Raw genomic sequence first — 12,707 nt, forward strand, 5'->3', positions numbered from 1 at the left:
ACATATTTATATGTTTTGGTTAATTTTACGGGCTTAGAAACAAAATTCTGAATCGGCTTTTAGAAACTGTTTGCCTCAAAATAAGCGCTTGTTCACTGCAGGCATGATTTCTTTCTACGTCTTGTATATATGTCTTCATCTACTTTTTTAAAATGATCTCATAGTCTGCAGTTCAAAATATTTTAACATACAATGACTTTTTTCTGTCTATTTCAATGGGAGGGAAGTAAAAAGTCTCAAATAGAGAGACATTTTCATTAAAAAACACTCTTTCCACCCAAAGGAAACACTTTTTTCCCCTAAGGAATATTCCTGTCTTTCCTTAAAGTTAATTTGTAACCATATTTAAAATTAAATCAGTATGTCTGCAACTTTGTTTAAAAATCTTGGCCCAGAGCAGTAATGAAATTTCTAAGACCTTAAACCTACCTATATCTAACTGATCCCATCCATGTATTCCTGTTTTCTATTAATACATTGGAAAAAGGAAAATCTATATTAAATAGCACACAATTAAATTTTTATAAACAGGTTGTTTTTCCCAGTAGGCATTCTTTCCTAAGAGATCTTAAAAGTGTGTTTTCTTTTCATTTTCAGTGTGAAAATATTTTAAACATCACATATGTTAAATATTTTTAACAGGTTGTATTTGCTGCTAAGCATTTAATTGCAGAGGTTAATTACTTGTAACTTATGCTTCTAGAAAATAATCTGTAATCTGTTTTAATAAACAAAATACATAGTACGGTTGACTTTACATAAAACTTTATAAAAATGTGCATTTGTGTCAAGGCAGTGTTTGTTCCTGTGGAGTTTTTGTGGGCAGCCTTAGTGGAGATGGATGCAGTCTCTTAAATTTGGCCTGCATGTGAATGGAATAAGAGTTTCCAGAAAGGAAAGTAGGTCTTAGTCATATTGCCTTTCAGGGACAGCTATTCTGCCTGCATTTCTGGATCTTACTTTATTTAGTAAATATCATGTTTGGTATTTCGCATCTCTTCTGTCATCAGCTAGTTGTGGTCCGCTTTGCTGTGCGCAGGTTTGGATGTCAGCTCATTCAGTCTCGCTGGCCAAGTTCTGCAGTCTGAACCTTGGGAACTTTTGATTTTCTTCATTTGTTTGGACTTGTTTTCTTCCCCCTGCCCGCCCTTTGCTTTATGGATAGGAAAGTTAGCAAAAAGTTTCTCTGTTCTATAAGGAAAAACTTAAAGGAAAAACTGAACACAGTCTGTTTGCTTATATTCAGTGCACGCTCTTTGTTGCTCCATGAACAAAAAAATCATTCTGCAAACTAGTCCTTGTTGTGGAGGACTTCTGGGTGGCTTCATGGACCTTGTTGTTTTAAGAAGTCCCAGTGGTGATTTTATTATGTTTCATGATTTTTACTTCATTTAACTGAATGTGTTGACATGGTTTGATGGCCTTGTTGATATGTGCCTGGACATTCAGAAAGCCAAGATAAATGGGAAGAGGCTTTCTTAAGCAAACAAAGAATTGGATCAGTCCTTCATCTGGTCATTGCTTAGCTCTGGTCTGATTTTTCCCTCAGTACCTTTGGAGTTAAATGTGAATTTCTTCTCCATGGCTGTGCTGTAACTCAGCTTTAACTCTGCAGCAAGGGGAAAGCAGTATCAACTGTTGGCTGTGTGAGTGTGGATTTTGATTTAGAAAGGCAGAGTAAAAGGAATTGGAAAAAGTCAGCAGTTTTGGTGCTTGTTAGAATTTGACCATCTTCTCCAGCATGACCTTTCTTCAGTAAATTTCCATGACATAGTTCCCCACCCTTGTCCTCTCCATTAATTGCACTTTGATTTAAGAGTTTGTCTCATTTGCTGAGACATTTACAGTAAATAAAGGTTAACAGTATAGATTTTTTTTTTGAACAGCAGGCTGAAGACATTTAAATGTGTCAGACTTGATGATAAATTGATGTAATCTCTAATAATGACATACTAAGAAGGGTAAGTACCTTTAGAATTCAAAAGGGATCCTGCTCTTACCATTTCGCAAGCATCCCTGCCTGATTTCAGCCTTTGGATGTTTGTAGGGCTAGAAGATGGATGCCAACTTAACAATTCTATTAAAATGACAAATTAGCGTCCTTGAAAAAAAACTACTTAAAGCCCATTTGTTTTTATTTTCCCTCCTTCAGGTCCGATGATGACAATGCAGATGACAGGAGTTCCAGGGTGACCAGACTTTGCACTTACTTTCAGCAGAAATACAAGCACCTCTGCCGCCTGGAGCGGGCAGAATCTCGTCAGAAGAAATGCCGGCATACACTCCGGAAAGCCTTGCTGCAGGCGGCCAGCAGAGAGCCGGAGCGTGCTGGGCAACTGATACAAGAACTCCGAAGAGCTACGTGTGCTCGTACCAGGTTAGACCTTCCCCTGTGACTGCAGTAACCTGGGGTCCGGACAGGGTGGAGATGGGCAGAGTATCCAGCAGCTGAAATGCTGAACTCTGGAACTGGTAGGCATGCACAAGGCAGATAACACATGACACATAAATGCCTGTCAGTGGAGTAAAATAAACAAGGCATATAATGTTTTCCATGCAGACAGGCATTCTCCAGCTTTGTGTTTTAAAATGTGGGTTGTTTGTTCAGCAGCATCTGGGCCCGACTTCTTAAATGTCACAAAAGAAGTTAGTGGCCTGATAAAATTTATTCTTATTAATTAATCTGTGTATTTTGGCTGCCTTCAAATATCTGGTACTTTACTAAGCCCAGTTCTTTAGAAGGTGTGCAGTCTGGTCTGCAGTTCACTGCTTCAATTCAGATTTCGTTTTTCAGACAGCTTTTTTTGAAAAGTCTGTACCTCCTCTTAATTATCTTCCCAGCAAATCAAACTTAAGCTCATGCTTTTTGTTAGATTTAACTCAATCTAACATTAAATGAAACTTGGCAACAAAATAAATATCTTCTAACAACTCTGAAGGTTACCTTCCATGGGAATTCTTTCTAGATAATGTCAACATCCCTCCAGCTCTCGGCATACTGAGAGTTGGTTGATTCTTATTTGTGCAGAAACAGAGTAAGTCTGAACCCTGGCGTTATGTCTGGGGTATCAGCAGCATCCTTTTGCTGTTGTGGTTTTGCTTTACAGGATGTGTGACTGTGGGCGGGGGGTGGGGAGCTAACATGAGAGGCAGGCTGGAGCAGGGTACTGAGAGTATATTCTGGTTATGGGATGCTTTTGTTCCTGGACAGTGGGCTGTGGTTCATGACAGTTGGAGGGTTTGTTGTTGGGGAGGTGGAGTGACGCTGAAGAGCTGCTCAGAGGTGTAATGTAGAGGTACATTACTAGTTTGCGAAGTTTTGTAAATGTCTCCAAACTTAAACTAAAGCAAAACCTTGCCAGAACTGGCAAGCTCTTGCGGTTTTTTTTCCATTATTTTTGCCTTTTATTACGCAAAAAAGATTACGTTGTTTTGGGTAGACTGGCAAAGCCAGGTATGCCTGTCATCACTGCTCTGGTTAATTTAAGTAACCACAATCTTTTCAGTTATGAAATTTTTCACAGGAGTAATATTGCTAACTAAAACTTTGCTCAGTCAAAGTGCAGTCGATGACAGAAATGGCTGAAGGAAAACAGTCAGGCTACAGACAGCTTTTTGTCAACCTAGAAAACAACGTGTACAGAGGTGAAAGTCAGCCCTGGAATTGCCAGCTTTATCTACATGAAGGTGACAAATGCCTCAAGAGCAGGCTAACACCAAGCGAGCTGTGTAACGCTTGCAGTACTCATCCACACTGCTGTCTGGTCGCCTGCTTGCAGCTCAGGCTGTGCTGAGGAAGCGCTCAGCTCTGGGCACCTGCTGGTGGATTGGGCTGTAGCACGTTGATGGAGAGCTTTTACCCATGTTGAGCACGCTCAGGCTCTGCCACTCCAGAGCTCAGTCTAAGTTTGTCTGAGCACATGCTTGCATGTAAGCTCTGGGGATGCTCGGCATGTTGTGATTTATGAACAGGCTTGGAAGTGCACTTGACTGCCCATGTAGGCATACCCAATACATTGTATTCTAAAGATTGACCTCATTTTAAGGGTCACCTGTGTTGACACTCACCTACTGCTGTCCTTGGCTCTGTTGCAGAGTGTTGTAATAGTTACATGGTAGTAGCACACAGCACCTCTCATTACAATTAAGGCCCTGTGAAATAAACAATAATCCTGTTACTGCAGTCACACCTTCACCTGTCATTGACATCTATTCTTTGTAGAGTCTGGTAGTAGTGTGCACCCATCTGGATCATGACACACACATGTGTGTTATAATTTTTCATCCTGCCGTGCCACATTCAGTGCAATAGTTGTGCTAAGTAACCACCTGAGACTGGGTTTTTGTCTCTAAACTCTTTTATGCTTTTTTTTCAGCACAAGCCAAGCAAGGCAGAGAGATGCAGAACCAACAACCTGTAGTGGGACTTCGAAGGGAGAACAGTGCACTAACAAGGCCCTTCCATTCACCAGGCATTGTTTTCAGCGTATCCTCTTAACTCCGTTTGGGAGTTGCATTTAGGCATGGAAGCTGTTCTGTTTTAGGGTTTTTTTGTTTGTTTGTTAGGTTTTTGCATTGACAAATATGTTTTCACAAAGAAATACCTATTTGTCAGTGTCTCATCAACTACTTTGCTTTTAATTTGTCTGTGTGATTTGGGTCTATAGACAGTGAAGATAAGTAGTTTGCCACTGGTACCTATCATAGTCACATCATTTTACTTTGTAAGCTGTATTTAGTGGGTGCAAGAAGCCTTTACAAAAACAATCATCTTTGACAGATGACTTGGTACAAACCACGTGGCCTTCAGCATCATGGCTTTCATACAGTTCTTGGTAGATTCCAAGAGACTAAGTACCTGTGAAGGGTTTATGGGAACAAGTTTTTACGTAGTATAAAAAGATGACTTACACTGACTGGAAAGATGGAAATCTGATACTTTGCAGTGTTTAAAGAAGCAGAATAGAAGGTGTCACAGAATCCATGTTATAGATGAGGAAGAATTCCCAGTGCTCGGGATTTCAAGCAAAGCCTGAAAAGGATGTTAAGAGTCAACGCATGAAGATAGCAGAAAGGAGGGAGCGCATTAGATGTGAGGTTTGATTCTGAAGACTATAAGCAGACAGACTTCTGAACTGGAATACTTAAGAATTCTGCAGACTTTGTCTTTTTTGTTTTTAGCTGAAGAATTGTTGGCATTTTTGTTGGAGTGACTCCTTTTGTTGGAGCTTTTGGTTTTGGTATTTTAAGTGACTACCGCTGATCTGTTCCAGTTGCTATCAGACTGCAGCACCTTTTCAGTCTTTTTGGTTTGCAGATGCCTTGTTTTTCTTGGTTGATTTTTGCAGGCCCCTTAAAAGTAGTCTGCAGAGAAGTTCAAAACCTCTCTATGAGAGAGCACCATGGTGTGCAGCTGTATTTGGGATTTGCCTCATGATTCTGATTTTTTTATTTTTTATTTTTTTAAAGTTTAAGTGGTCTTGCTTGTTCGTGTGTGTAGAACAGAGAAGTCAAGACTAGTGATTTTGCATTTGTGCTCATTTTTTCCCTCTGCACTTTCTTTTCAATGGAAACAGTCTCTCCTAAGATGAACAGGCTCTTGGTTCTGACCCATCCGTCCAAGTCTGCCATCTGGACTGTTCTGCAGGTTTTCCATTTTCTTTGTCCTTTCTTTTGCGTTTTAACATTTTCTGAACATACATAGTGATGTTGAGGTCTGAGAACTGTTCAAGATGGAAGGAGTGCTTCTAATGTTGTTTGAAAAAACACAATGAAATATCTGTTTGATTTGCTGTAAGTCTGGAAACATTTTCACTCCTGCAGGGGATTTTTCTGAAGGAAATCTCAGCAAGCTTACGTTTGGATTTACTTGACCTTTCTGTCTGATTGCACATCTTTTTTTCAGAGGAGCAGGAAGGATCTTGAAACTTCTTTGTCTGTGCTCTAAAGATAAATGCCAAGAATGTACCTTTAAAGACTGAATTAAGAAATACTCTTTCTTTAATGTTTCGGTATGGATTGTCATTAGTCTGTAAGGAAATAGTCCTGTTGACTACACTGTTCCAACTGCTACTATTGATCTATTGATTAAGACTCCAGGAAAAGGCTTCTTTTTGCAAAGAACTCATTAGTGAAATGGCTGCTTCTATAAAACTATCTCAATATATAATAAAATCATTAGCGATTCTGCATGAATGCAGTATTTCATTTTAAAAGTTGGGTTTGAGCCTTACCTAGCTTTGAACTTGAATAAGAAAGTTAAGGTACTCATTAAAAATGGCATCTATGGACAGGTAGGGTTGAAGTCTCTGATCTTCATCAGATTGATAAATCAAAGGGCGTTCCTCCATCATTGCTTCATGTGTTATTCCTGATGCAGAAATGCACAGATATCTTATTGAACCGTTCTCAGCAGCTCTTCTCAAGTTGCACAGCCAAGTTTGCAGATGGTCAACAGTGCTCTGTGCCAGTTTTTGACATTACACATCAGACACCTCTGTGCGAAGAACATGCCAAAAAAATGGTAAGTACAAAGCCAAAACTGTAATTATTTGTGTATTGGGATGATCAGGAGTTTTAACCCCAGTCTTTCTACGAACTCTTGCTTGACAACTAGCAAGTTTATGAACTTAAGCGTTCATTTCCTTTTGTTTTTCTTAAGAGGGTAGAACATGCCAAACATTTCCAATTAGTATAAAGTATGTTGTGAAAATCTTTTACATACTTTTGAGGATATAATAAAATGTGCATGAGAATATCCTTCACTGGAAGAAATTTGATTCCTCCCTTGAATTGGGAAATAAAAAATCATTGTGAAAGATCCTGTGGTCATTTTATTTGGGCTCACTCCTGGACCTTGGATCTGAATATAGTATGAGTGTGGTATGGTAAGAACACTGCAACTCAAGCAGTCTCAGTACATGGGCCCAAAATATTTTCTAGAGGAAGTGTAGATAGCAATTACAAGCATACAGATAATGGTTTTGCTACTTTATTTACCTTTTGGTGACTGTTAGAATTTATCTTTAACCTCCTTCAGGGATCCGTGGATCCCAGAGGAAAAGCAGGGGCCTACTACAAGTTGAAAGAATGCAGAAATTAAGATAATGTCCTCTGCTCTCCTTTTATGCCTCCCATCTTCCAGAACAAAACTTTTGGGATAATTCACAAACCTGCTTCTGTCTTGCCCCTACTTCAAGGCATTAGGCATAAAACTGTCTTTTTTTTGTTGTTGTTGTTCTGTTGTTGGGTTGTTGTGGGTTTTTTGTTATCGTTTTTGTCCAGCCTTTCCAATACTTGTGAATTATGGAGTTTTCTGGATTAAAATGTGAGAGTCTGCGCTACACAGATTTGTATGGGATTTTTCCCCTCTCCCAGGCAATCTTCAGTGTGTCTCTCAAGGTTTACTTCTGTCGCACATACAATCCTTTGCCATTCCCAGTATGATGGCAACTGAAAACTGATGATGGTTTGATTTATTTTTTAATTGGTCAATGGTTGCTGTTCAAAAGCCATGAGGCCTTAGTTGTTTACCCACATCCTTACCCTAGCCCTGCAGTATTAATTCAATTTCCTCAGTGCTGTCCCTCTTTTATGGCAGTGGGCACTTGAGGATGCTGGCTTCAGCTGCTGCACACTATCCACCTTATCACCACCTCACAACAGTGTTCTGTCTTCAATACCTCCAGGAATGCTGCCAAAGGTTATGGTTTTGCACTGATTTAGTTAGGGTTTGCTATGATGATTTCTAAAGTGACGCTGCACGATTCCCATTTAGCATACCTCATAATTTGGTCTATGTGATTTTTGCCATTGGGATCAATGAGGAAGGAAACAGCTTAATTTTTGTAACCTTGCCTGGGTGCAATTTAGCAGTCTCTCTTGCATTACATGTGAATGTCTGTGGAATGACCAGGGGGAAAAAGGCAAGGAAAGTAATACTTGTTATTAATAAGGTCCCATTGCTATTGTTTTATTCCCAAAGGACAATTTCTTGAGAGGGGACAGCTCCCGTAAAGTTCAGCACCAGCAGCAGAGGAAACCCAGGAAAAAAACGAAGCCACCTGCACTTACCAAAAAACACAAGAAGAAGAGAAGGCGAGGCCCACGCCGGCCCCAGAAACCCATTCCTCCTGCAGTGCCCCAAGGGAACCTCACCATGCCTGCCAGTGTCTCACTGCCAGTAGAGATGCCCCACATACGGTCAGTGGTAGCCCTGCCCCATGCTCACTGCTAGCTTGAACATTGTCAATGAGCAGTGTAGAAAGGTGTGATGTTGCTGTGCTGATCAGCATCTGAAGCGGGGCTAGAAATTGCATCTCCACATGACTGTTGAAAAAAAAAAAAACCTTAGAGTGGGTCATTTCAGATTTGAGCAATTATTGGGTTTGATGGATAAAATGTCTTGCTCCTGCTGCCGCATCTTACGTATTTAATCAATAAGCTAAGTGTAAGCTTCCTAAAGCAACTTTCTAAAAGCATTTTTTTCCTAGATGATGGGGAAAAAAAAAAGGTGTGGGGAAACACCTTTAGATGTTAGACAGATGGATATGCCTTCGTAGTTGTCGTTTGGAGGAATCAGAGTTGAACACCGGGGACTAATGGTACTTTCTGTCCAGGAGCCCCTCCACACCAGAGCTGAGTGCCGATGAGCTGCCTGATGATATCGCCAACGAAATCACAGACATTCCACATGACTTGGAATTGAATCAGGAGGACTTCTCTGATGTCCTGCCGCGGCTGCCTGATGACTTGCAAGATTTTGATTTCTTTGAAGGTACCATTTTAGTTTATTTTATGCTAACGTGAACACAGTCAGTGAACTGAAGAAGTGAGTGTTTCTAAAGTGCATTTTCAGGGGTTGCTTGCTTTCCTGCAGAGGTAATAAATTCTAGACAAGGAAGTGTGCATTTGCTCTATTGTTTGTTTGTGAGCTCTGAAGTAAAGCAGACTTTAAGAAGGCTGGTGTGTGTAGTTCTCTGCTTGCTCTTGTAATTACTGCTCTGAAAATCCTAATTGGTTTAGTATTTTAATAATTCATTTTCTGTTTTTACTGCCTGTCAGTGTTGCAGTTTAATCAAGAGTATTCTCAGTAATGGCATCTTTCTGCCATTGAGTGGGGCTGGAATCACAGTCAATGTTGGTCTTTGATAAAAGGAGAAGAGAGTGAGAATAAAATCTTTAAATAAATTTTTGAAACTAGGTTTTGATCAGCATTGTGCCTGAATTTCAAGATTCTAAAGCTCAGTACCTATGACATATTACAAAGAAATTAGAACAGCCCAGAGTTGGGGTATGTGATTTCTTTGGTCATTTTCTGATATGATGTGACATCAGACTGTGTTTGAGTTGAAATGAGCCTAAATTATACTGACTGTGTAAATTTTAGGTCCAGGCTATAATGTGGTAAGTAGAAGGGAGTTTGTGGACTATTTGTGTTATTGCAGCATTGAAGAAAATCTTATTTAAGCACTTTTACTTTAGGTCTAGTAAGTTTGGGAGGCATCTTGCATTGTAGTATGTGGAAGAGGAGGGCAGAGAGAGGGAGTTCCATTGAAGAGGAAGGTGTAATTTCTCGTTTTTCTTACCTTGCTTACCTAGTGAACACTGGTGAATGAAATTTTCTGTGTACCACAAGCCATTCTGGAAGGTTATCATACACTGCAGCTCTGTACTGAAGTGTCTGTACATCTGCATCCTTAGAGTGCCAGTGCTGGGTTCACCTGAGAGGAGCGCACTAACTTCTGGTGTCCCTGTTTCTGCAGGTAAAAATGGAGATCTCCTTCCGACTACAGAAGAGGCTGAAGAACTGGAACGGGCCCTACAGGCTGTAACTTCTCTTGAGTGCCTGAGTACCATTGGAGTACTGACACAGACAGATGGTGTGCCAGTTCAGGAGCTGTCAGATAGAGGGATAGGGGTGTTCTCTACAGGTGCTGGAGCTCCAGGAATGCAGTCCTTGAGTCGAGAGGTTAACACGGATCTGGGGGAGCTGTTGAATGGGCGTATAGTACATGATAATTTCTCCGGTCTGGAGCTGGATGAGAACTTGCTCCGTTCTGCTACCTTGTCCAACCCACCTACGCCCCTGGCAGGGCAGATCCAGGGGCAATTCTCAGCCCCAGCCAACGTCGGCCTTACTTCTGCCACTCTGATAAGCCAGAGTGGCCTTGGGGAGAGAGCCTTCCCAGGACAGTTTCATGGACTTCATGATGGCAGCCATGCCTCCCAGAGGCCCCACCCTGCCCAGCTGCTGAGCAAGGCAGATGACCTGATCACCTCACGACAGCAATACAGCAGTGACCATTCACACTCCTCACCCCATGGAAGCCATTATGATAGTGAGCATGTGCCGTCTCCCTACAGTGACCATATCACATCCCCTCACACCACATCCTTTTCTGGTGATAACTTGGCAGCTACCTTCTCAGCAGAGATGCCCATGATGGCACAGCACTTGCTCCCAACTCAGCTGGATGTGCCACTTAGCGGGGTGGTCAACCCCAGAACTCACTGGGGAAATCTTCCTGTCAATCTTGGGGACCCCTCTCCGTTTAGCAACCTTCTTGGTGCAGATGGACACCTCCTGTCCACCTCCCTGTCCACACCACCTACCACCTCGCACTCAGAGACCACACAGCCTGCCTTCGCCACTGTGACCCCCAACAGCTCCAGTGTGCTTCCGGGGTTACCACAGACCAGTTTTAGTGGCATGGGTCCTGCCTCTGCTGAACTCATGGCCTCCACCTCCCCTAAACAACAGCTCCCTCAGTTCAGCGCAGCCTTCGGGCACCAGCTGAGCTCCCACAGTGGCATCCCCAAGGACCTGCAGCCCAGCCACAGCTCCATAGCTCCTCCCACGGGCTTCGCAGTGACCGGTGCCACCACTACCAGTACCAATAACGCATCCGCGCCCTTCACCACCTCCAACTGAGTTTGTCTGCCTGGCTCTGTGCAGGTAGATGGGGGACCTGTGTTTTCTATCTTTCCTTTTTTCCTTTTTCTTTATTTTTTCTGTCCTCCCTTCCCTTTTTTTTAAGAGGGGGTTGAGAAGAAAACCCCTGCTTCAGTACTGACCAGGGTTAGCCCTCTGTGAACCTTACTGTAGCGTTCACATGTGCTTGTTATGCACCGGTGCTCATTTATTGCAGGCAGGTTCACTGTTCCCCAATAATTCCTTAAGGATACAGCACAGTTACTGGATGTAATTGATCTTAGCAGTAAGACCTAGAAATGGGAAGATACCTCAGATTACTGATGCATGTTACTGTTTCCTAGGGTTCGGATCAGTGCTTGCCATCCCATTAGCATCTGGTAGAAAGTTTTCCAGTGGGCAGAAGTCTCTTGATTTTTTTTTTTTTTTTTTTTTTTTAAATTTACTTTTTTTCCAAAGGTAGCATCTGGCATGGAAAACTCGGCTGCACGCATTGATTTGAGAATGGTGCACTGAAGTCCTAAATCAAGATCATGGTTCAAGGATGAGTTTGGCAGTTTCTTAAAATAGTCTCTTGACCTCCTCTGTGCGTGTGTGTGTGTTTGGGATGCAGGGAGCAGCTGTTCCTTTTCTTCTTTTGCTGAAGAAGTGGGAGTTGTCCCCTTCCAGAACTGGTCACTGTTCTTACTGCATGCTGATTTTTGGGGTTTTTTATTATGATGATTTTTAATTCATTGAGCAGCAAGGGCATCAGTTGACTGGTGGCCCAGAAATCTGAAGGCTGATATGAAGTTAGCCCAGGGAAAAAAAGAAAAACAGAAGGATTGAAATAGATCATGGATTAGTGAAGATTCCTGCGTGGAAATTCCCTCCCTTGCTGAATTACTGTGGCCTTGTAGCATTGATGATTTGCCTTTTCAAGTGTGGCTTTGTCCAGAACTCCTTGCCTGACAGGCTGACAGGTATTTCCCAGCTGAAACTGGAAGAATTTGGTTGGTATTCTGCCCATCCCCAAAAGTGTAGGTCAGACCCTTTGGTAAGTTTCAAATGGATGCATTACTCAAATTATGTCTAGCTACTGAGACTTTCTTGGATAGTTTTCCCCCCCAGGAGCCATATAGTTTATTCGACACTTGTAGGGTTTGATGCTCTGTATGGGAAGCTGAATGTATGTAAGGAACTAGCAGGTACCTATCAGCAGTCATGGCTAACCAAAAGAGAAATCACTAAAGCAAAATAGAGAGGTAAGAATTCCTTCTGTCTGCAAGACAGTTTTGTTTTTACTGCCCACCTGCTAAAGATAGTATTCAGACTCTTCAGTAGTAATTTCAGTTCTTAAAGAAAGGAGTTCGCTAGCTTTTAGATTTTTTTTTTGTTTATTATTTTATTTTATTTTTTTTAATCCAAGAGATAACAGCAGCAGAAATTCTGAGGTGTTTACTTGCATCTCTTTATCAGGAAGGGAAAAAAGGAATTTGCTTGTGACTTTATAGGGCTCAAACTTGCTACTGTACTCTGACTTCGACTGTAAAAGTAGCTCCTACTTAATATAACAAGTCTCTACTCTTCTTGGTTTGTTTCTGAGATGCAGATGAGAGAAAATAGAAAATCCCACATTTCAGTCTCTTACTGTAGAAGACAGATTTCATTCTGCCTTACAGTAAAATGTCCTACCTGCATGTATTCTAGTCTAATTCAGGAAATTAAGAGATACCAAGCACATGTAATAGGGAGGCCTAATGACTTGTTTGAGCAAGGGATCATTGAATGAAGT

General features: G+C 41.6%; 1 protein-coding gene across 1 annotated transcript in view; it reads left to right on the plus strand.

Annotated features, from left to right (window-relative positions):
- Window positions 1-11,331, plus strand: part of INO80D (INO80 complex subunit D) — a 32,988-nt gene extending 21,657 nt beyond the window's left edge. Inside the window, exons 4-9 of the mRNA XM_050899888.1 lie at window positions 2,153-2,377; window positions 4,377-4,486; window positions 6,390-6,523; window positions 7,985-8,202; window positions 8,619-8,776; window positions 9,765-11,331. Coding sequence (XP_050755845.1) covers window positions 2,153-2,377; window positions 4,377-4,486; window positions 6,390-6,523; window positions 7,985-8,202; window positions 8,619-8,776; window positions 9,765-10,933 — 2,014 coding nt within the window. The 3' untranslated portion in view covers window positions 10,934-11,331. The remainder of the gene's footprint in view (window positions 1-2,152; window positions 2,378-4,376; window positions 4,487-6,389; window positions 6,524-7,984; window positions 8,203-8,618; window positions 8,777-9,764) is intronic.
- The last annotated feature ends 1,376 nt before the right edge of the window (window positions 11,332-12,707 follow it).

This window comes from Gymnogyps californianus, chromosome 7 (genome assembly GCF_018139145.2).
Source record: "Gymnogyps californianus isolate 813 chromosome 7, ASM1813914v2, whole genome shotgun sequence".
In the NCBI taxonomy this organism is placed as follows: Eukaryota; Metazoa; Chordata; class Aves; order Accipitriformes; family Cathartidae; genus Gymnogyps; species Gymnogyps californianus.